Here is a 21,228-nt window from a genome sequence, read left to right on the forward strand (position 1 = left end):
ACGTACATTTGGAATCACAGCTCTTTGATACTCCATTTGTAACATATACACTATGCTGCAATTAGGTGATACACCATCACTCCCACAACGAAATAATTTAGAAAGATAAATGCCATTCCTGACTTTTTACTTTAGATAAAATAAATATATAATAATGAGCAGTAAATGTTTCTTATTATTTAGGAAATATAAAATTTTGATTTATAAAATAATTAACTTTTTAGTAGTGATAATCAAGAGTCAAATTTTTATTAGACTTTAAACCCTACATTTTTATCCTCTTCCGGAGTCAACATGCATGTATGTTCATAATATTTATCTTCGATAAAGGTGTTGTGTGGCACATCACCGGATTCTAGCCCTGACCTTATTTTATTTTATTTATTTTATTTATTTCCTTTCGGGTGGTTTGTTGGGTGTTTGAAATTTTGTTCGCTTGCGGCCCAAGTGGTCTAACTTATATATATTTTCTATCTAATATCTCTATGTTTATCCAATTCCGATGTTGTTTTCTTTGGGATATACAAAAAGTGTTACGAAATTCCTTTGGACTACTTGTGACAGTCGAAGTGGCATTGATTTGCTAATAGTAAATGAGTATTACTCGTTGGAGTGCACTTTCGAGAGAAAGTAGGGCTCTATAAAAGATCTTTATTTAAATTTTCTAATTTTGTCTTTTTGATGCGTGTTATATTTTAGGCTACGGGTCTCCACCGAAGTTATTTGGGTTGATGATTCTTCTTCACAAAATATGGCAGTATAAATATTTGGACTAGTGCCATATACAGATTAGTACTGCTTGGTTTTCGTGAAGTTTCTATGTCACATGCATAGCATTCCTCAAACGCTTTCTTTTTGGCTTAAAGCTATCAACCCTAATTGTATACTTCTTTTCTCCATGATCCATGAGTTTCTAAAGAAACCTTTAGCCCATAAACCAACTTTATTTAGATGCAGAATACGAGTTTGGAATCCCTCCAACCTCATCAGAATAGTGTAGCATTCATTGGAATTTTCAGCATGCCATCAAAATGGTTTTCGTGATCTTCTTAACTCCTCCCTATTTTTAGATTCTAGCACTTTAATTGACCCAAATGGCTGTAGCATTGGCTCTAGCTCCCAAATCAATAATAATAATAATATCAAACTTTCCCTCTATGGTTTACTAGACATTCTTTGCCTCTAGTGCTTCTACAGTGTAAACCTTGGACTGCTGGAAAACTTTGGACCCCAAGATGCCTCCGAGAGCTAAACATTTTCGCTTTAACAACTTTCTCATACAGTGCGAAAATTAAAACCTCTCGATTTGCCATGCCTTGAAATTAGGCCCTCAAGAGCTTTATGTGTCTTCACATGCGGGCTTTTGTTACATAAAAATTATGATACCTCGCATGAATCTCTACTGCCATAAATCACTTAGGCTACCTATAGGCTGCAAGTTAGTAGTATGCTTTGGGAAAATAATTTCTTTTCCTAATGGTTTTTATCTTCTAGGATGTCGCATTGCTTTTGGAGATATATTTGTAATTCCTAACACACCCAGAAATTTGTCCAATGCTGCTACTACTTGGTGCATTTGGAAGACTAAATGTAAACTGCACTTCAGGAATGTAACCCTACAGATTTTAATAGTTTTCCCCAGGAGACACCTTTGTTCCTAGCTAGAAACTACTCAAACTCATGTTTAATTACTCAAAGCGTGCATCGGCATCCTTTCCAACCTCTCATCTCAAAGAGGGTCCCTTTTTGTTCTAGGGAGCATTTTGTACGAAGTGGATCTCACTAGATCTCAGGCTTTTCGCTGTTGGTGCTAGCCATAATATTATTTCACTAAGAGTCGCGTGCCCATCCCAGTTAGCCTCAGAGCTACGATGTGTGACGAAGTACTTTCTTATGGGGTCGATATGTGGCACTCTTTGTGAGCATTGCCAAACCAACAGGATTTGTCATAGCTCTTCAAGATCTCCATGTTGTAGATTCTTGAAGATTTGGCTCAGTCGAACAACCTTCTCAAATACTTGCTTATAGATGCTGTGGTCATCCAAGAGGTTTCAACTTATTCCTAAAAGCTGGTTTGAGTGCTATCACATTGGGCCATCCACAGCATCACTTTCACACTTTCTTTGTTTCATCAAAGTAGAGATTTGCCTAGATAGCTTATAAAAACTATCAAACTGAATGGCTATCACTTCTAATTCCTAGTGTTTGTTTATCTTTCTATTTTTTTTTTTCTCATCTTGACGTAGAAGGGCAATTGTGGCGGGCCGAACTAAATCAAAGGAATGAGAGCCAAAGTTTTTGCCAATAATTCTCCCAAACCATTGTTAGCGGCCTTCATCCATCCATATCACCCCACGACAATATTCAATATTGATGGAAAAAGCAAAGTATGCGCCATAGATTCGAAATATCTCCACATCTCATTGTATATAGTATATACTCTCTTTCTTTCCATGTAGTAGTAGAGCACCTCTTCGAGACTTCGGAAATGAGTTCTTCTCAGATACTCCGGTTCGTAAGAGACGTTTTCCCTTTTCCCCTTCGATTTTGAGCTTTTTCTCTGCAAGATTCATGGGGGTTTTCTTCTTGGTAGATCGTCTGTCTCTTTGCCTTAACAAAGCATTTTCAAGAACCTGATCTCCGGCTTGGTATCACTTCTCGTTGCTTTTCCTTTTCCGTTGATCTTTCGCTTGGATTCATTTTTTGGTTTCGTGCAGGGAATGACGAGTCCAGGGGATTTCACAGAAATGTTAGAGTGCCCACTGGAAATAAGGTGGATTGAACGTTGCTTTGTTGAATTTCTTGCATTTTGGGTTGTGTATGGTTTCTTGAATTTCTTGAATTCTTTTGTTAGTTGATTTCTTACTTATTCATCATTAGTTTTTGAGTTAGTATTATTGGCATGGTTCCGATTCTTTGTTTTTATTGTTGCATTTATTATCAGTTTGGATCAAGAGCAACATTCTTCAATTTCATCAGGTTTTTTTATTGATTTGTTGCTTTTATTAATTGCTGGATCAATAAGAGTTTCATTGAGTTTCTATTTTTTTTTTTTTTAAATTACCTTGTTGTTTGCTTTACCTGAATTTGGTGTTGGTTTCTGTGTTTGCAGCCAATGTTACGGATTGATCGTCCTAGAAATGTCATCATGAGTGTAAGATGATCGTGATGAGTTCCTGTATTTCTTTTTTTTTCCCAATTGGATTTTATTTTGGAGCCTTTGCTTCATTTTAGCTTGTTGAGCTAGATTCCTTTTAGTAACCACAGTACTTTCCTTTTCATGAAAGTGTCTGAATGGGTGAGTTATCCTGTTGGCATATTTCAGGCACATTCTAGCAGCATGAGTACTGAAAAGAGTGATCCTGAAGAAAAGGAAGAGAAATCAGATGTATATAGCAAAAACATGACCCAAGCAATGGGTGCAGGTGAATAATTTAGTCTTTGATACTAGGTATTTATTTATAGTAACTTTGAGATTTATTTTGCTTGACTAATTGGTTGTAATATTGGATATATCTACTTCTGATTTTTTTTTTATGACAAATGTCATCCAGTGTTGACCTATAGGCATGAACTTGGAATGAATTACAATTTCGTTCTTCCAGACTTGATTGTTGGTTCTTGTCTTCAGGTTCATTCTTCTGTTCTCTTGTAGATATGTGTATACATCTTATTCTTTGTGGGCTATCCCTGATCAATCTATAATATCTCTGATTGCAGACACCCGCAGATGCTGACAAGCTCCGAGAAATAGGGGTGAAAACCATTTTCTGCTTGCAGCAAGACTCGGACCTTGAGTATCCTAGCTGAGATATTTTTAGAAGCCTGCTTAATTGGTTTTCTAGTCATTGATAAGATTTCCACTGTAAGACCATGAATCTTTCATAGTTTTGATTATAGGTCATTTATATTCTGGTCATTAGTAGCTGCTTCTTAATTGATGTTAACCATGGGTCAATTATGCTAATTACATTTTAGTTCTTTTTGGTTATTATCAAAACATGGGAATCCAAGTCGATAATCTTTGTATCAGTTTTACCTCCATGTTTTGGAATACTTTTAAAAGTGGTGATTTTTCTTGTCTTAACTTATGTCAATTTTATGTGTCATCCTGATACTATTATTCATGCTCTGGTTTGTTTTGTTCCTTGGTTTTCTCCCCAATCTTTACTTGTTACTCCTCTATTGAATAAGAATGTACTATTTCAACTTTTCTCATTTGAACCATGGGTGTGGAATTATCCTAGGCTGTGTATATCCATATATAATTACTGTGTTATGTTATTGTTTCATTTTCCTTGGGCTGATTTTATCACTTTTTGAAATTGGATCATTATTTCATTTCCTGATTTGAATTATTATAACAATTTGTTGTAAATGCTTCATTATATCCATCTACTGAATTTATCTTAACTATTAAAATATATCTACATTCTGTTTTTCTAATTTCTTTGATGTCTTCCTGTGGCTATCATCATTGTTGCTATCATTTGAAAGGCACATGGATTCACTAATTTGTGTTTCGGCTACATGCCGTGTTTTGCTTTAATTTAATACTAACTACCTTTTTTACCAATTAATTTTGATGACATTCAACTTATTTGCCCGCTCTATCAAGTTCTCTTCTTTGATATTCATTTAAATGTGATTGGCACACTAGAAACAATCTAACAGGAAGGCATTAGTCTGCTCTGCAACATCTTGGAAGCCAATTATTAATATACGTGCTTACCATAAATATTAAATTTCAGAATATATTCTTTTGTAAAATTTGGTTTCCCTTGGATCTTTAATCCTTTTAGATATTTTGGGGTGGACATTGGTGCCATTCGAGAATATGCCAATGCTTGTGATGATATTGCACATTATCGTGCTGAAATCAGGTACTTTAAAAGCGATATTTAACTGTAGCCATTTATTATGCTTTTTTCATTCTAATTCTTTTACTTTTCTGACACTCGAACCACTGAAATTCTCTCTTCTATATCAATGGATGTAAAACCACTTGTAGTTTAGGTGAACTTTGTATTGTAAGAGAATAAGGTACTTGCTGATATTTTTTTTAAATAAGTGGGGCATGTATGCTAAGCCTTATTACTTCGATTTTGTAATGGTTGTATGTAGTTTGACTTTAGATGTTACAGAGATTTTGATGCATTTGATCTGCGGATGAGGCTGCCAGCTGTATTGAGCAAATTACACAAGGTTATCAAACAAAATGGTGGGGTGACGTATATACATTGTACTGCTGGACTTGGAAGAGCGCCTGCTGTTGCGGTTGGTACTTCTGTATCTGATGTTTAGCACTTGTATTCTCAAAATGAAAAAGTTATTTGGCACATAAGTTGCGTTCTTATCCGTTCTTCACATTTGACTATAAGAGCACAAATGTTTGAACTGATTATAGTTTCAGGTGGTGCTCTATATATTCTATCTTGTTGGAAAATTTTGTGGCATAATATCCTCAGAATTTGTTATATTCTGCATTTCTATTCCATACAATTGCTTTCATAGGCAATGAATTTGGTAGGCCATCAAGTTTTCACATGTTGGTTTTTCATCTAAATATTTCAGATAGAACAGATGAGAGTTGATTGCTTATTGACAATGCTAGTAGGAGTTTGAAAGGAACTTGGATTATATAATCTCACCATGTTATTGTCCTTCAGTCACATGTCAAGAGGGGTGTTTGGTTTGAGATAAAGGTGTAGGGTTAAGACATCCTTTCCTGAAAATTCCTTTGGGGAATCTTTTGATGTTTTTTCTTTTCTTTTGGATTGACCAGTTTGACCGAGTTAACTTAATCAAAATTAAATAGGAAAATTTAAAAAACTTCAGGTTTCACTCAATCTACAAAAATAGAACAAAACTTTCGATTCAAGGATATGTGGTTTCCTTAGCTAACAAAAAAATAAAGAATAGAAAAAGAAAAACCATAAATTGTATCGTTAGGGGTAAAATTAGCAATTTCAGTTAAACATCTGCCACATGGCATTAAAAGAACATGATTTCAAACATTTCGTTTCGTTTTTGGGATTTTAGAGTTTTTATAGTGGAATTTTGGGTGGGATTAATAGAAAGAAAAAAAAATATTTTATGCTATATTGGACGGCTTTTAAATGAAATGACAATTTTGCTTTTGCCAAATACGGAAAAATTAACACAATTAACAGGTTTTCGTTTTTTGTGTTAGTTGGAGAAAACTACATTTTCTCGAATCGAAAAAAGAGATGTTTTGTCCATATTTTGCAAATTGGTGAAACTAAAGTAGATTTTTCCTTAATTAAATATTTTGACCTTTAGTATTTATCTAAAGTGATTATGTAAAAGCTTTATTAGTACAGTAGTTAATATTTAATCAAAATTTATTGTTAAATTTGTTTATTTAAATAATTGGAACATGTGAAAAGAAGCTTGATGGGAATGCAAGTGATCTAATTTGTAGAGATATCCGACTATTTGTAGAGATTTGGTGAAAGTGAAGGTTTTGAATTGGGTAGGTAGAATTGATCTCAATTTGTGTCTGTATGTTAGTGGTGATGCAAACGAAAGAAGCCAAAAATGGGGATTGTGTAAAAATGAAGGGTATGGAAGAGAGTAGAAAGGTGGGATAATTGGTTGACATGCTCATGATTGGCCAACCATCACCGCCATCTGCCTAGCAGCTGATTTATGGGTGAGAGATATTGTTACAAGATCTTTTTGTCATTGTTGTCTTCTGTTTATATTTTCCTACTAGAAGGTAAAGTTGGATGTCTATATTACTATTTTGACATAGAACTAAATGAAGAACAAACTGGCTTTAAACCCCTTGTCAATTATGAGTAGAGATATGTGACTGACTATTGGAATGTTGCATATATTCACTGTATACATATGATGTATCTTGACATGAGGTTTTCTATTATGCCCATGTTGATTATACTATTGCATACAAATTATCTTCTTAGCATTCCAAATTGTCCTCATATGCAGTTGACATACATGTTTTGGATTCAAGGCTATAAGCTTAGTGAAGCAAACTGCTTGTTGCAGGTATACCATCTACAATTGATTTGCCTTGCACTCACCTTTCTCAATGTACTGTTATCTTTCTTCATAAGTTAATTTGTTTCTCAGTGTATCCAAAAACTCAGTGTATTGTTATCTTTCTTCATAAGTTAATTTGTTTCACAATGTTCAGCAGAAAGTACTTGAATAACCTGGGCTATCCCAGTTATATATAAGTTATCCAACCAAATGGAATTACTTAGAATACTTATACAAAAATTTAACCAAATATATATCTAATTGTTAATTACTCCCCATTCCTAATTAGATGTCGTTTTAGCCTTTTGCACAATAATTAAGAGCAACAATAAATTTTCTTGGGACATGTATAATTCCAACCAAAACTAAGTTAAATGACCAAATTACCCATTTTCTTGGGATTACAATTATATACTTTGAATATACCTCTTCTTATTAGTTTTTCCACCCATTACATCGTTGGTCTCTCTCAGAATGCTCCAAATTGAAATTACGTCAGCTTAAACATGGGCAGAATTGGAGAAGAATCTTATCTTAGTAACACAAAAGCAGCAATTATTTTCTGGAATAACTTCTTAAAATGACATCTAATTTTGGAGCAGAGGGAGTACTATTTTAAAAATATTAAACAGTAATTAGCATCAATCATTGATTACACATACAATTTCATTTGGAAAATATTTTTTCAATTAGTTGAAGCTCATGTTAACTAGGAATAACTAGGAATAACTTGGCTTCAAATTTTTCTAGTCGATATAAACTTGAATTTCAAAACTCTTGTTTCCAACTTAGCCAGTTTATCACAGCGACAACTGAACACCAGCTTTATTCCTACCATAGGTAATATTGATGCTGTCAACTTGATCATACTCTCATGATAACAATGGTTGCTGACAAACTTCCAGCATCATTAAGTTGGGATGATGTTAATATGGTTAAGGATCTTTCAAAGCAGAAAGAGTTTACATACTCTGTCGGACCTCGCACCAAAATGATTTATGTATTTTGACATATTGGATCATATCGTTATAACTTGAGGAAATTAATTGTTTCAAAGTTCAACTTCAATATATTTAATTGTTGATGTCCACATTAGAAGAGGGCGTGTATCTTTTTACTTAAGGAAATTGTAGTTTTATATAATCGAGAAGTTGATGTTATTCAACAGATGATAACTTTTAGGCACACCCAAGACAAGGAAACAAAGCGTGTAATTTTAGATGCTTCAAACAAAAAGCATATTACTGCATCCTTAATAGGAGATCATGATCTCTCTTAAGAATGGAGACCATTGAGGAGGAATGGATTCTGCTGTAGTAAGCCAAAGTGTTGCAACAGGGCCTTTATGCATAGAAGACTCAGACTCATGATTATCTTAATGAAATTATTTCTATGATATTACTGTCCTAATAATAATACGAATTATATAGATTGTTTCTTTTGGGAACAATTCAACCAAACATGACAATCACCTACCATATCTGAAATACCACAAATATATTCATTCCATCATTTTAGAACACCAGGTTTTTATTGTTGAACCCAGTAGCAAAATGCACTATCTTATGTGAAAAGTTAAAAGATGGCATGCTTAAGAGGCCTATTTTGATGTTTATACATTAAGCACTGAGGTGCACCTCTACAGGACGATATTGTCTTCTAGTGTTTGACTTGTCAAGTCCTGCTAAACTACTGGCAATTGGCAGATTCTCGTTTATGGCATTGAAAACTATATAGAAATAGATGCATAGGAAAAGCCTAGGGTTTGTGTAATTATTGTTTGATGTTTGGTGAGATTCTTATAGCATGTACATTCTAGTAGTTTTTAACAAGTCCTTCCGCTTGATGTTTGGTGAGACTTTCTTTATAGCATGTACTTTCTAATATTTTTCTTTTCAAGATGCCTCATTTGATGAGCCAGTTCAAAGTTATTTTTATCTTTTGTTCTAATGCATTGGATCTTAGATTAAACAGGAATTGCACTCAAAGCAATCATTTCTGTTGTTGATTTACACTATCTTTTAATTATAAATATTATTTCTGATCATTTGTGCAATTTATTCATGAGAACTTATTAGTTGTTGTTCTCTTTTGTAGAGCAAAAGACCATGTTTTCCAAAATTGGAAGCCATAATGAGTGCAACTGCTGATATTGTAAGCCAATTATATAGTAAAATAATATATTTGGTTGATGTTTTCGATATTTGCTTGTGCGTTCATACAGCACTTGTCAAGGCTTCTAATGATCTTTACCTATTGGATTTGATGATTTTTGTACCTTCTCTTAATTCCTAAGCTATGTTGGACATGAGATCTGTGAGCTTTATATTTTATCCATGGTATAGACCACCTTTCGATGACATCATTGGTAAACTTGACCATACCATCTAATGCTTAGTATTTATAATAAATTCCATTTTATGTTATTAATTTGATTTTTGGTTGGTAATTAGAAAGTCAGAACTTTGAACATGCTTGGTTTTTGATATTATTAATTTGAATAAAAAGGTAATGCATAATTAGGGATAATGGGTTCTCATAATTAGGGATAATGGGTTTTGATGGGTATCTAGTTTACTCGAACGCTAGTAGAACCCATTTTTACTCTATTAGGGTTTAGGATAGGTCTGGGATTTAAAATTAAAACCTGAGCGGGTTTGGGATCGGTTTACGATTTGACTATAGGGTACCCAAAATCTGAATATGTATATTGTTAGATTTATATTTTGTACTAGTGGGCCCTATATAGATGCTATATAAACTTAATGTTCTTAAGCCAAAAAAGTCTCAAGACTTAGTGGCTCAACCCCTATACCTATATATAAACCCATTACACCTATATCACACAACCGATTACACTTATATCACACAACCGATGTGGGACTATATTTCCAACACCATCCTTCAAGTTCAACTGGGTCATTTTTTTTATCAGTTCAAACTTGCTCAGACTTGTACACCAGAGGTCTCAGAGATCTTTTATATATATATATATATTGGGCTCCAATAAATTTCTCTGATACCATGTTAGATTTTATATTTTGTACTATTGGACCTTATGGGTGCTACATAAGCTTATGGGTCTTACACCAAAAAGTCTTAAGACTTAGTGGCTCAACCACTATACCTATATATAAACCTATTACGTTTCTATCACACAACCGATGTAGGACTATATTTTCAATATATATATATATATATATATTTATATAGTAATTAAGCATTCTATATATATAGGTATATATATATATGTTTATATATAAGCGTGTATATATACATGTTTATGTGTGTGTTTGGGATAGGTTTGGTATAATTGTTTGGAAGTCTATAGCTGGGCCATCTTAATGTAAATGCTTACCTTCTAATTTTTATATTATTTCTTAAAAATGCAAACCTTTCAGAAGTTTTCTCATATTTTACTTAAATTTAGAAAAACAAAATCTCTTTTCCCCTACCGGTGTGAGAGATTTGAAGTCTTGAATCTTTCTAGTATTTTTTCAAGTTTCTCAATTTTTTATTGGTTTATCAAAATTAGCTTTTGTTTTGTGATTTTTTTTTCTTTTTATATCTTTGTACTAATTAGTTGACAATATTTATTTGTTTCTAAACAACATGAAATGATGTGCATATGATTTTTATTTTGTAATTGTGACGTGTAGAGTTTCGAAGTACATCACGGATTTTATTTGATAATTGAATTACACAAATACATATTTAATGATGTATCACTATGTATTAACAAAAATCTCATAATTTATAAATTTATTTCTTACAGAAGAAATTTTGCTAAGTTATTTTTTTGAAAGTTTTTATTATCAATATATAAAAAATCGTTAAGGTTATAACCATGATTATTTGAAATAAATTAGTATTAATTTTTGTAAAGATATACAATTAATTTTTATAATTATTATTAAATGAGACAAGTTTAGCAGATGTCTGACAGGGTTTGGGAATTTAAATAGAAATTATAAATGGATTTGGGGCGTTGGGGGACTGATTTAGGCCTGAAAATTTTAGAATGGTTTGGGTTTGGGAAGCATATTTTTTGCTAGTGCTCAAGACACTGCCATCCCTACATATGATGCTTTTTTTTTTCTGATGATTGCCATCATGAGTAATTAAAACCTCATTATTGTGGACTCTCAATTTGTATGCTATATAAACAAGGAGAATTACCTATTTCTCCAAGAATTGAGGTGATCCATCAAGACCCTTTTATCCAGTTTAACATAAATTCTGAGTTTACAGTTGATGTTCCTTTTTGAGAATTGGTGTTATGCTACCAGTCACCTTTAATTTGTACCTGATTGATTTATGACGAAACTAGCTTAACACCAACTTGATCCTGAAATATTAATGCAGTGTGCCATCCTTGAGCTTTTATCTATTGTTTTAGTTACTTGATTTCATGTTCTAGAGTAATAACAAGCGCTATCTTGTTCTCATAATTGTTCTCCTGATGCAGCTAACTGGGCTGCCCAAGAGCCGTGTCACTTTGACATGGGAAGACGATAATTGTTCGTCAGTGGAAGTGTCTGGACTAGATATTGGATGGGGACAGGTACTAAAGGCATTAGATGTTTAAAATTTTGTAATTTCTCCTATCATGCACTATTCCTTTCAAATGTTTCCATGAATTTGAACTTTTGCAGAGGATTCCTTTAGAGTTTGACAAGGATCAAGGTTTATGGATTCTGCAGAAAGAGTTACCAGTGAGTAATTATTAGTAATTATACAAACATATCCCACTGGTAATTATTTACTGAGGCAGGGTGTGTTCATAGGAAGGGCGCTATGAGTACAAGTACATTATAGATGGTGAATGGACCTGTAACAAGTATGAATTGATAACCAGCCCAAACAGTGATGGGCATGTAAACAACTATGTCCAGGTAATTCCTTTTCTTTCGTAATCCACTTCATTTTATCAACTCTTTTAGTAATAACTACATTTGCCTCGCTCCCTCTTCCAGGTTTACGGTGATGATTCAACCATTGCCACCAGGGAGACTCGAAAACGGTTGACTAGTGATGATGTGGATCTGACTGTTGAGGAACGGCAAAGGATCAAGGAGTTATTAGAATCATACATTGAACCAAATGACGAAGGTCAGTCTACATTAATCAATCTATTTTTATGATAATTTATTTGATTTTCATATGTTTTTGTTTAATAATAAATTAATGATTTATACATATTGGACTTTCTAAATTTTCTTTTCAGATATAAGATAAATAGCAGCATTTGGATGGTATCTGTTGTATCATATCTGCTTCCCTGGTACAGGAAACAACATACCATCTAGGCGCCATCAATAAATCAGGTAGAATACACTTGCAGTTATTTTTAAAAATTGTTACGAAAATAAAAATAATTGTAAAATGAAAAAAAAAAAAACGCCTCAACACAACTGATCTCATCGGCAGAGATTGATCTTCTCTGCGGTTTAGAGATTAAATGAAGGCATGGGTAATTCTTCCGACACGGGGAACATGCCAGCCGCCAAGTTATTATTTATGTTTGTATTTAATAAATTTATTTCAAACATGCCTACAATGTGATCAGGTTTATACATCCTGTGTATATACTCAAGTTTGTGCTAATGAAATTTATTATCCACTTAATTTTAGTAGGTATTAGAAAGTTGAAGTTTTTCTTTGATCTTGGGAAAAAAACCTTAGCTTGATAAAGAACAATCAGACTGTTACAAACTCAGGCTTGGCACTAAGTTGCTAACACTCTTGTTAGATAGCCACTGGCCGGATGTGCTTGTCCTCAAGCATGTGTGCCTATTTGCACAAATTCATTCTTGTTTGCAATGGCTGTCTGAATGTTCATGTTTTGCTATATCATTGTATGGTAATCTGTTACACCATTGTTTTCTCTAGGTTATCTATCAGTGCCTAGAGTGTCAGGTGATCTTTTTATGGCCAATGGTATATATGAATTCTACCAGTTGGCCGGATAATCCTGGTATTAGTTCAGTATCTCATCTATTCACCAACAACAGTTAATTCTTCATAAAGAAGGATAACTGAGAGTGAAGTTTAGTTTTATTTTATCTCCCACAAAAATAAATTTGGTTTTTGGTGATTGTGTTGCCTGCTATAAGGCTGATGATGGTTTCTTTACAGATATCGCAAGGGTAGGGTCCATTTTATAGGCAATATTTTTTTTTTTCTTCAGAAAAATGACAAAGTGCTATATATAGAAGGGGTGTGCACAAGACTAGGAATTGATTATCTAATCTGCATGTTCTCACCGGGTGACACAGGAATTGGCAAATAAGAATTTGAAATATAGCATACAACACAATTTTGTTATTTTATTTTTTTTAATCTTACAAATAAAATAAAGGAGTGTAGACAAAATAATAATAATAATAATAATAATAATAATAATAATAATAATAATAAGTGTGATTTTCTAAAAAAATTAGGGTAAATGTTAAGATATTCTATAATAAAAATATATATTTTTATTAAAAATAAAAATATTATCAAATTACATCTAACATGTATAATTTTAATAAAAACAAAATAAAAAAATTTTGTGTTGTACATTGAACATTAAATATAAATTTAAAAGCAGTTATGTTCCTTGGTAACTAGTGTTATCTCACAATCAAATTCAATCTTTTTCATATTAAATTTTTTCGTAGATTTTTATTTTTCCGGACATAGGATTTAGCTGAAAAAAACTAGTTCAAAGCATTGTTTGAACTCAATTTGTTTTTGTTTATTCTATCTTCGTTTTTTTCCTTCTCTAAACTTAGGTTTGGAAAGCATTATTTGAATTCAATTTGTTTTTGTTTATCCTATCTTTGTTTTTTTTTTCCCTTCTATATCTTAGGTTTGGAATTCAGAGATTTCACCGTCACTTTTTTTTTTATTATTATTTTTGATAATATGAATAAATTACTACACACTAACTATTTAAGTCTCAACTATGTATTTAGATTACTTTTAGACTGTAGTAACGTTTTTTTTCTTTAGGGAGAATCATTATTTTTCTATACATATCAAACATAGATATGCATTTGGGTGTAATGATTAAGTTATATGATTATATTACTTATAGAATCAGATGGTCGATTAGGAGGATAGGGAACAATATTAATATATAGATCAAATAAGTATTCCAAAGTCCAAAAGTGGAAAAAAAAATATAATAGTGGAGCATTTTAAATAAAAATGACAACAACAGTGCGGAAATCATAGCAGCTATGAAAGTCATGAAAATAATTTAAATTATTTATATTATAAAAAAATTACACTTACAACGGATTCGCAAGCTATAGTAGTATTTTATAAGTATTTTATAATAAGAAATCAGAGAATAAACTATCTAAAAATAGATGGTTAAAATTTATAAATTATATTAAGATAATCATAGAATATAAAAAAAGATGATAATTTTCTAGCAGATAAATTTTCAAGAATAGTTAAAGAAACCCCTTGATTTATCCATCTATGATAACAAAAACGGGGTTAAAAAGTCATTAAATTTCTTTGAGTTTTTGTTACTGTGTGAATCAAGAAGGATTATGTGTTTCCTAACATAGGATAAACTAAGCATATTTTCTTTTAATAAAAAAAAATTTACTAAGAAAAATGAGTTTTGATTTTACAGATGAATTGAATTTTCACCGGTTTCTAATTGAACCAACTCTAAAAATACCAATATTCCCTCTAAAATCGAATCTTCTCTTTAATACTCTACCTACTGCTGAGCATCAACATATAATCTTGGGTGACATTTAGGCCACTAAAAATGCCCCAAAATCCTTAGCCTCAATCCTTCATTTTCTTAGCCAATATTTCCAATAAAAAGACAATGCCACTACCACCACAACCCAGTCCCTTTAATTCCTTTTTAAAATCACAGACGGTTGATTACTTTGTGGAATAGGAAAGGTGCATTAAGTTCCTTGAGACTAAGATAAAGTTACTAGCTAAGTAAAAATTAAAAAGAAAAAAGAAAAAAGAAAAATAGTTGATTGAACAAAAAGAAAAGACGGAAGAATTGAAAAAAGAATTAGAAAAAATAAGAAGAGATAAAATAAAAATAAAAAAATAATAAAAGATGAAAACTTTGAAGTATTTCCAGAAAAGTTTATGAGATAAAGCAACCCGTTCTTAAGAGAGTAATGAACGCGTTAGTAGGAAAAGCTTATTGTGAACCAACAGTTTCTAGCATAACACGAGGTCATGAGAACATTAACTAGAACTCCTGACAGCCTATCTCCTAGACTCGCATTAGTAGGAAAAGCTTATTGTGAACCAGTTCATAAAGATTAACGTTGCAAATGTAAAGAAGGCTTCATAGTAGTTACATGCTCAATAGATTTGTCTCAATGGAAAGAGACTTATGGGAGTACAGTTTACTCTATAGCAAGGTTGTCAGACATAGCCCGGGTATTGACTCGGTTAAAAGCAGAGTCAGAGATCGATGGGTTTGACCGAGTCGAATCGGGGTATAATCAAATATTAAAAATATATTATAATAATTAATAAATATAAAAAAACAATATAATCATTACTAAAAAAAACATAATTAATTAAATTTAATATTTTAATTTATATATCATTCTTAACTTTCTAAAACTATAAAATATTTTTAAAAAAATAAAAAATAGTGGTCATGCCTCTCGGGACTCACATGAGTCATGACCACTCACACACACACTCTCTTTTTTTAAATTGATTTTTTTCTCCTTCTTATCGTTAGAGACGAGCCCCCCCTCATCCGTCGCTTTCTTCGTCACTTCTCTCTCTCTCTCTCGTTTCTCCCGCGGTTGCTTCTCTGTCTCTTATCTCTATCTTCCTCTCCTTTACTCTCTTAGCCTTCCTCTTTTTCAATCACCCATTAGAACCGGCTGATTTAACTAGTTTTTGGTTAAATCAGTCGGGTTGTCCGATTCTTAGCCGAGCCAATTGAAGTCTGAGTGTAAAGGCATGCCTGGACCGGCCTCATGGCTAGTTCTCGGTTATTCCGATTGGACCTGTTCAGAGCTGACAACCTTGCTCTATAGTCTTTATAGAGACATGGCTACTTATCTAGAATCACCCTCACTGACGAAAGAGAATTGGAAGTTCTTAGACCACAATGGAGATTGACACATCTTTTACACAAATATTTCAAATAAATGATAAATGTTTTTATTAACTTAGAAATGATTTCTTTTCCACCCTCTTATGAAGAAGGCTACCTTACGAAGCAAGGAAAAACATAAGGTTAATGATCTCACTAGATCATAAGCCTCAATAGATTAGACTAATTGCTTCAGAATTAGAAGATATAATTGCCCTAGGAAATATGAAAAAACAGCTTAAATTATGGAAGTCATATATGCTAGTTGGAAATTAGAAAGCCAACCCCTTCATCAACAACCCTTTCAGAGATAGCCAACACATTAAAGTATATATGGACAGATATACTTTTACACTCTACAACCCTTGCTCTAGTCTGGTAGATAACATGCATGCAATTACTCTACATTTCAAAAAGGTAAATGCTTGGCCTAGAGGATATTCTTTTGGTGACATTGGGTAACTCAACATGCCATTCTATAACCTCATACTTGATGATGAAAATGTTGGTATTAAGAGAACCCAAAAGAGCATAACATAGAAAATGCAATAGAACCCTAATAGTCTTTATGCTATATTTTGTAAAGTAGCCAGCTATATCTGGCATCTAGTCCTAGTCTTTATGTAAAGATGCCAGTTGTCTCTAGTTTCTAGCCCTAGTCATTTTGTAAAAATACCAACTGTCTCTACCATCTAATCTTAGTCTTTATGCCAAGATGCTAGCTGTCTCTAGCATCTAGTCTTAAAAATAAAAACAAGGACAACCCTTAGTTTTGGAGGGCCCCGGTTTTAGCTAAGAGGTTTTGGGACTTCTTTCTCCTATAAAAGAGGTTTTATGATAAGAGGTAAGCATATGAGTGGCAAAGCCCTCCTAGAGGGTTTTCCTACCCGGATTTATGTTACTTTTAATTTTTTTCATAGGAGCAATCACCATTTTTTCCATTTTGGGCCTGATGGAGGGGGAATGGGCATGAAATGCGCATTTTACCCCCTCCCATTCCCCTAGCAAATATATATAAACAAATATATTAATATACTGATATTAAAATAATTAATATAAATTATTTTATTTAGATATCTAATCATAATAACTAAAGTGAAATGACATTTTTTGCCTTAGTGATATATTTAACTAAATGAAAATAAGTAATTTAAATAATCAATTGTAATAATTAAATTTTAAAAATATCTTATAAGTAAAGAATTTATTTTTTATATTAAAGGTATAAAAATAATTTTACTTTTTTTTACTATTTCCATTCTCAATGAATTGATTTCCTATCCAAACAAATCTTTCAATCCTATTTCTTTTACCCTTCTCATTCTCTATCCCATTCCTCTCATTCCCAGAAGTTGTCCTAATACTTGATTGATCATTTAGTTATATATATATATATATATATATATATATATATATTTGGCTTATCACCTTTTCAAAAAGTACCATACTATAGTGTTATTCAAAATTCAATCACGAGGCCATGATAACAATGTTCTTCTAGCATTTGGCAGCAACTTAATGTTAATAGTCTCAATTGGAGCCAAGTGATGAAAAGATTAGTAAACATTTAATTAAAAGAAATACTTGATTCTACCTGTAATAACAAAAACATCCATTGTTTTTTATCCGAAAAAATAGGAATACATCCATTGCAACCTAAATAGTTGAATTAAAAAAAAACCCTAGACTTTAGGTCCAAACACATTCAAAGGAACATATCATGCTAGATAATTTAAAAAAAGAAAAAATCATATCAAACAACATAAATTTGTAGAAATAGAAATATCTTAATGTAAAGATCATGCGAGGTCTCTCACGACACTCACAAAGTTAAACAATCAAGACAACCAACCAATTAAACAATTTAATCAACCAATAATAAATCACAAACAACACACATCAATTTATACATTGGAAAAACCCCTTTGATGTGAAGGATAAAAACCACGGGACCGTTCAAGGAGTCCACCCTTTACTTCTCTTATTGATAAATTGAGGGCAAAAGAACCCCAAATCAGTCAACAAAGGATTCACAACCCACTAACAAACTCCAAGAACAATAAGAGATCAAGATAGAGCAAAAAAGTGTAGAAATCACCCAAAAACTGCTGGTCTATTAAAGCTGTATTTTTTACCAAACCGGAGCACCTGAGGATGATCCGACCATTCAAAATGAAGCCCTTCTTGTCAGGAACAAGCTGGCCAAGTTTGAGAAAAATCGGACCACGGGAGCACCTCCGATCATAGAGTTGATCAAAACTGCACACATAAAACCGAGAATAACAAACCCCTCTTAAGGTCTCTCTTTTCTTCTTTGATTGCTGTCCGCCTTTTTGATGTTGTACAGCCAAAACCAAAGAATACAATCCCACCAACAGAAAATTCTCTTGGAAACCCTAATATCAATGCCAAATGGACCCAAGAAGTAAGACATAACAAGTCCAACATAAAGGCCCAACATAAACAACAAAAGCAATATGAAATATTGCAAATATGGGCTGGACCCATAACAATCTCCCCCTCCTGCCCAACACGGGGAAGATGAACACTCTTCAATCACCACTTGAAGCTCATTCCCGCAAGCTTGACACAAACATCAAGCTTGCTTCCTGGAACCACTTTGGTTAACATGTCTGCACCATTCTTATTTGTATGAACTTTCTTCAGTTTCATCATCTTCTCTTCAATAATATTCCGCAACCAATGATATCGAACATCAATATGCTTGGTGCGGGCGTGATACATGGAATACCGCATACTCACCATGTTCCAAACCCAACTCTTGAAGAAACCTCTTCAACCAAAGCATTTCCTTACTTGCTTCCACAGCTGCTATATACTCTGCCTCAGTAGTCGATAAGGCCACACACTTTTGTAATTTAGATTGCCAAGAAATTGCTCCCCCTGAAAGTGTGAACACATAACCTGAGGTAGACTTTCTACTAACAGATCACCGGCCATGTCTGCATCTGTATATCTCTCAAGAACAGGTTTGCCACCTCCATAACACAAACAAAGTTTGGAAGTGCCACGCAAGTATCTGAAGATCCACTTCACTGCATCCCAGTGGGTCTTACCTGGATTGGATAAGTATCTGTTCACCAAACCAACAGAATGTGCAATATCGGGCCTTGTACACACCATAGCATATATCAACGAACCAACAACAGAAGAATAAGGAATAGATAACACACATGCTTTCTCCTTCTCTGTTGTAGGACAAGCTCTCTTACTCAGGTTAAAATGTAATGCGAGTGGTGTGCTAACAGGCTTAGCATGCTTCATATTGAACCTTTCAAGCACAAGTTCAATATACTTTTGCTGAGATAGCCATAACTTTCTAGCCTTACGGTCACGAGCAATCTCCATGCCTAAGATTTGCTTTGCAGGACCCAAATCTTTCATGTCAAATGACTTGGACAAATCTTTCTTCAAGTTGCTAATCATCACTGAATCTTGCCCAACTATCAGTATATCATCTACATACAAAAGAAGGATAATGAAGTTGTCACCAGGGAACTTTCTGAAATACACACAAGGATCTGTAGAAGTCCGCTTATAACTGTTACTTGTCATAAACGAATTAAATTTTTGGTACCACTGCCTTGGTGCCTGTTTAAGCCCATAAAGACTCTTCTTCAACTTGCAAACAAGTTTTTCCTTCCCTTTTTCTTCAAAGCCTTCAGGTTGCTCCATGTAGATTTCTTCATGCAAGTCACCATGTAGAAAAGCGCCTTTACATCAAGTCGCTTCCAACTCAAGATCAAGACTTGCAACATACCCCTAAAAACAATTCGATGAAGTCATCTTGACAATAGGAGAAAAAAATTTCATCATAGTCAACGCTCTTTTTCCTGGTTGCATCCTTTGACCACCAATCGAGCTTTCCGCTCACTATCTTCTCACCATCTTTCTTGTTCTTGAAAACCCATCTGTTTTTCAAGACTTTCTTGCCTCTAGGAAGATTCACTAACTCATAGGTCTGATTCTTCTTCAAAGAATCCATCTCCTCTTTCATAGCCTCGAGCCAAAGATCTTTATCTTCACTAGACAACGCTTCTTGGAAACTCTCGGGCTCCCCCTTATTAGTGACTAAGATGTAATCTGTGCTTGGATACTTTGTAGAAGGTTTACGATCTCTGGTTGACCTCCTAATCTGAACATCATCCACTGGCGAAGTAGGTTGTTCTACCTGCTCATAAACCTCTTCATCATCTGGTTGAGCATCATTAGGAGCATCATCAAACTGTGGTGCATCATCATCAACATCAGGTTGTACCTCCTCAACACCATCATGTGTTGCATCAAGATCGTCATGTGTTGGATGTTCAACAGAAACAGAAGTAGGAACAAAAGAGTCATCAGTAGTATCAATAAACAAATCTGAGTTAGAATGATACCTTGCCCTTAAAAGTTTTGCTCCCATCTCATGCTCAAAGAACACTACATCTCTGCTTCTCGTTACCTTCTGCTTCTCGGGATCATAGAGCCTAAACCCATACTCTTCATCACCATAGCCAACAAACACACATGGAGTAGTCTTGGAATCATGCTTCAATCTCTGATCTTTTAGCACATGCATGTATGCCTTGCATCCAAAGACTCTAAGATGTAAATATGTGGGATCACATCCCTTCCATGCTCTCTCGGGAATGTCAAGACCCAAAGGAATAGATGGAGAATGGTTGATCAAATAAATTGCAATTTTCACTGCCTCTGCCCAAAATGATTTAGGTAGATCAGACATCTTCAACATACATCTCACTTTCTCCACAGTGGTTCTGTTCATCCTCTCTGCACAACCATTATGTTGTGGGGTGCCAGGAACTATCTTTACATGTCGAATACCTTGCTGTGAACAGTAATTCCCGAACTCATGTGAAGTATACTCACCACCATTGTCAAAACGGAGGCACTTCAATTTTCTTTCCGTCTCCCTTTCCACCATAGCATGAAATTTCTGGAATGTCTCAAATACTTGGCTCTTGGTCTTCAACATGTAAACCCAAGTTTTTCTAGTAGCATCATCAATGAAGGTAACAAAATATTTGTTGCCACCATTTCACTCCACCTCAATGGGACCACAGACATCGGAGTGCACA

The 21,228-nt window shown here is 33.6% G+C and overlaps 1 protein-coding gene across 1 annotated transcript; it reads left to right on the forward strand.

Moving 5' to 3' along the window:
• Positions 1 to 2,621: 2,621 nt before the first annotated feature.
• LOC120265277 (phosphoglucan phosphatase DSP4, amyloplastic) lies at positions 2,622 to 12,662 on the forward strand. Its single transcript, XM_039273155.1, has 15 exons — positions 2,622 to 2,648; positions 2,718 to 2,773; positions 3,113 to 3,154; positions 3,326 to 3,425; positions 3,555 to 3,631; positions 3,721 to 3,797; positions 4,803 to 4,883; positions 5,145 to 5,277; positions 6,976 to 7,035; positions 9,127 to 9,183; positions 11,498 to 11,593; positions 11,685 to 11,744; positions 11,817 to 11,924; positions 12,006 to 12,141; positions 12,257 to 12,662. The coding sequence occupies exons 3-15, from the start codon at positions 3,116 to 3,118 to the stop codon at positions 12,265 to 12,267; spliced, it is 1,035 nt and encodes a 344-aa protein (XP_039129089.1). The 5' UTR covers positions 2,622 to 2,648; positions 2,718 to 2,773; positions 3,113 to 3,115; the 3' UTR covers positions 12,268 to 12,662.
• Positions 12,663 to 21,228: the final 8,566 nt, after the last annotated feature.

Source organism: Dioscorea cayenensis, chromosome 1 (assembly GCF_009730915.1).
Source record: "Dioscorea cayenensis subsp. rotundata cultivar TDr96_F1 chromosome 1, TDr96_F1_v2_PseudoChromosome.rev07_lg8_w22 25.fasta, whole genome shotgun sequence".
NCBI lineage: Eukaryota > Viridiplantae > Streptophyta > Magnoliopsida > Dioscoreales > Dioscoreaceae > Dioscorea > Dioscorea cayenensis.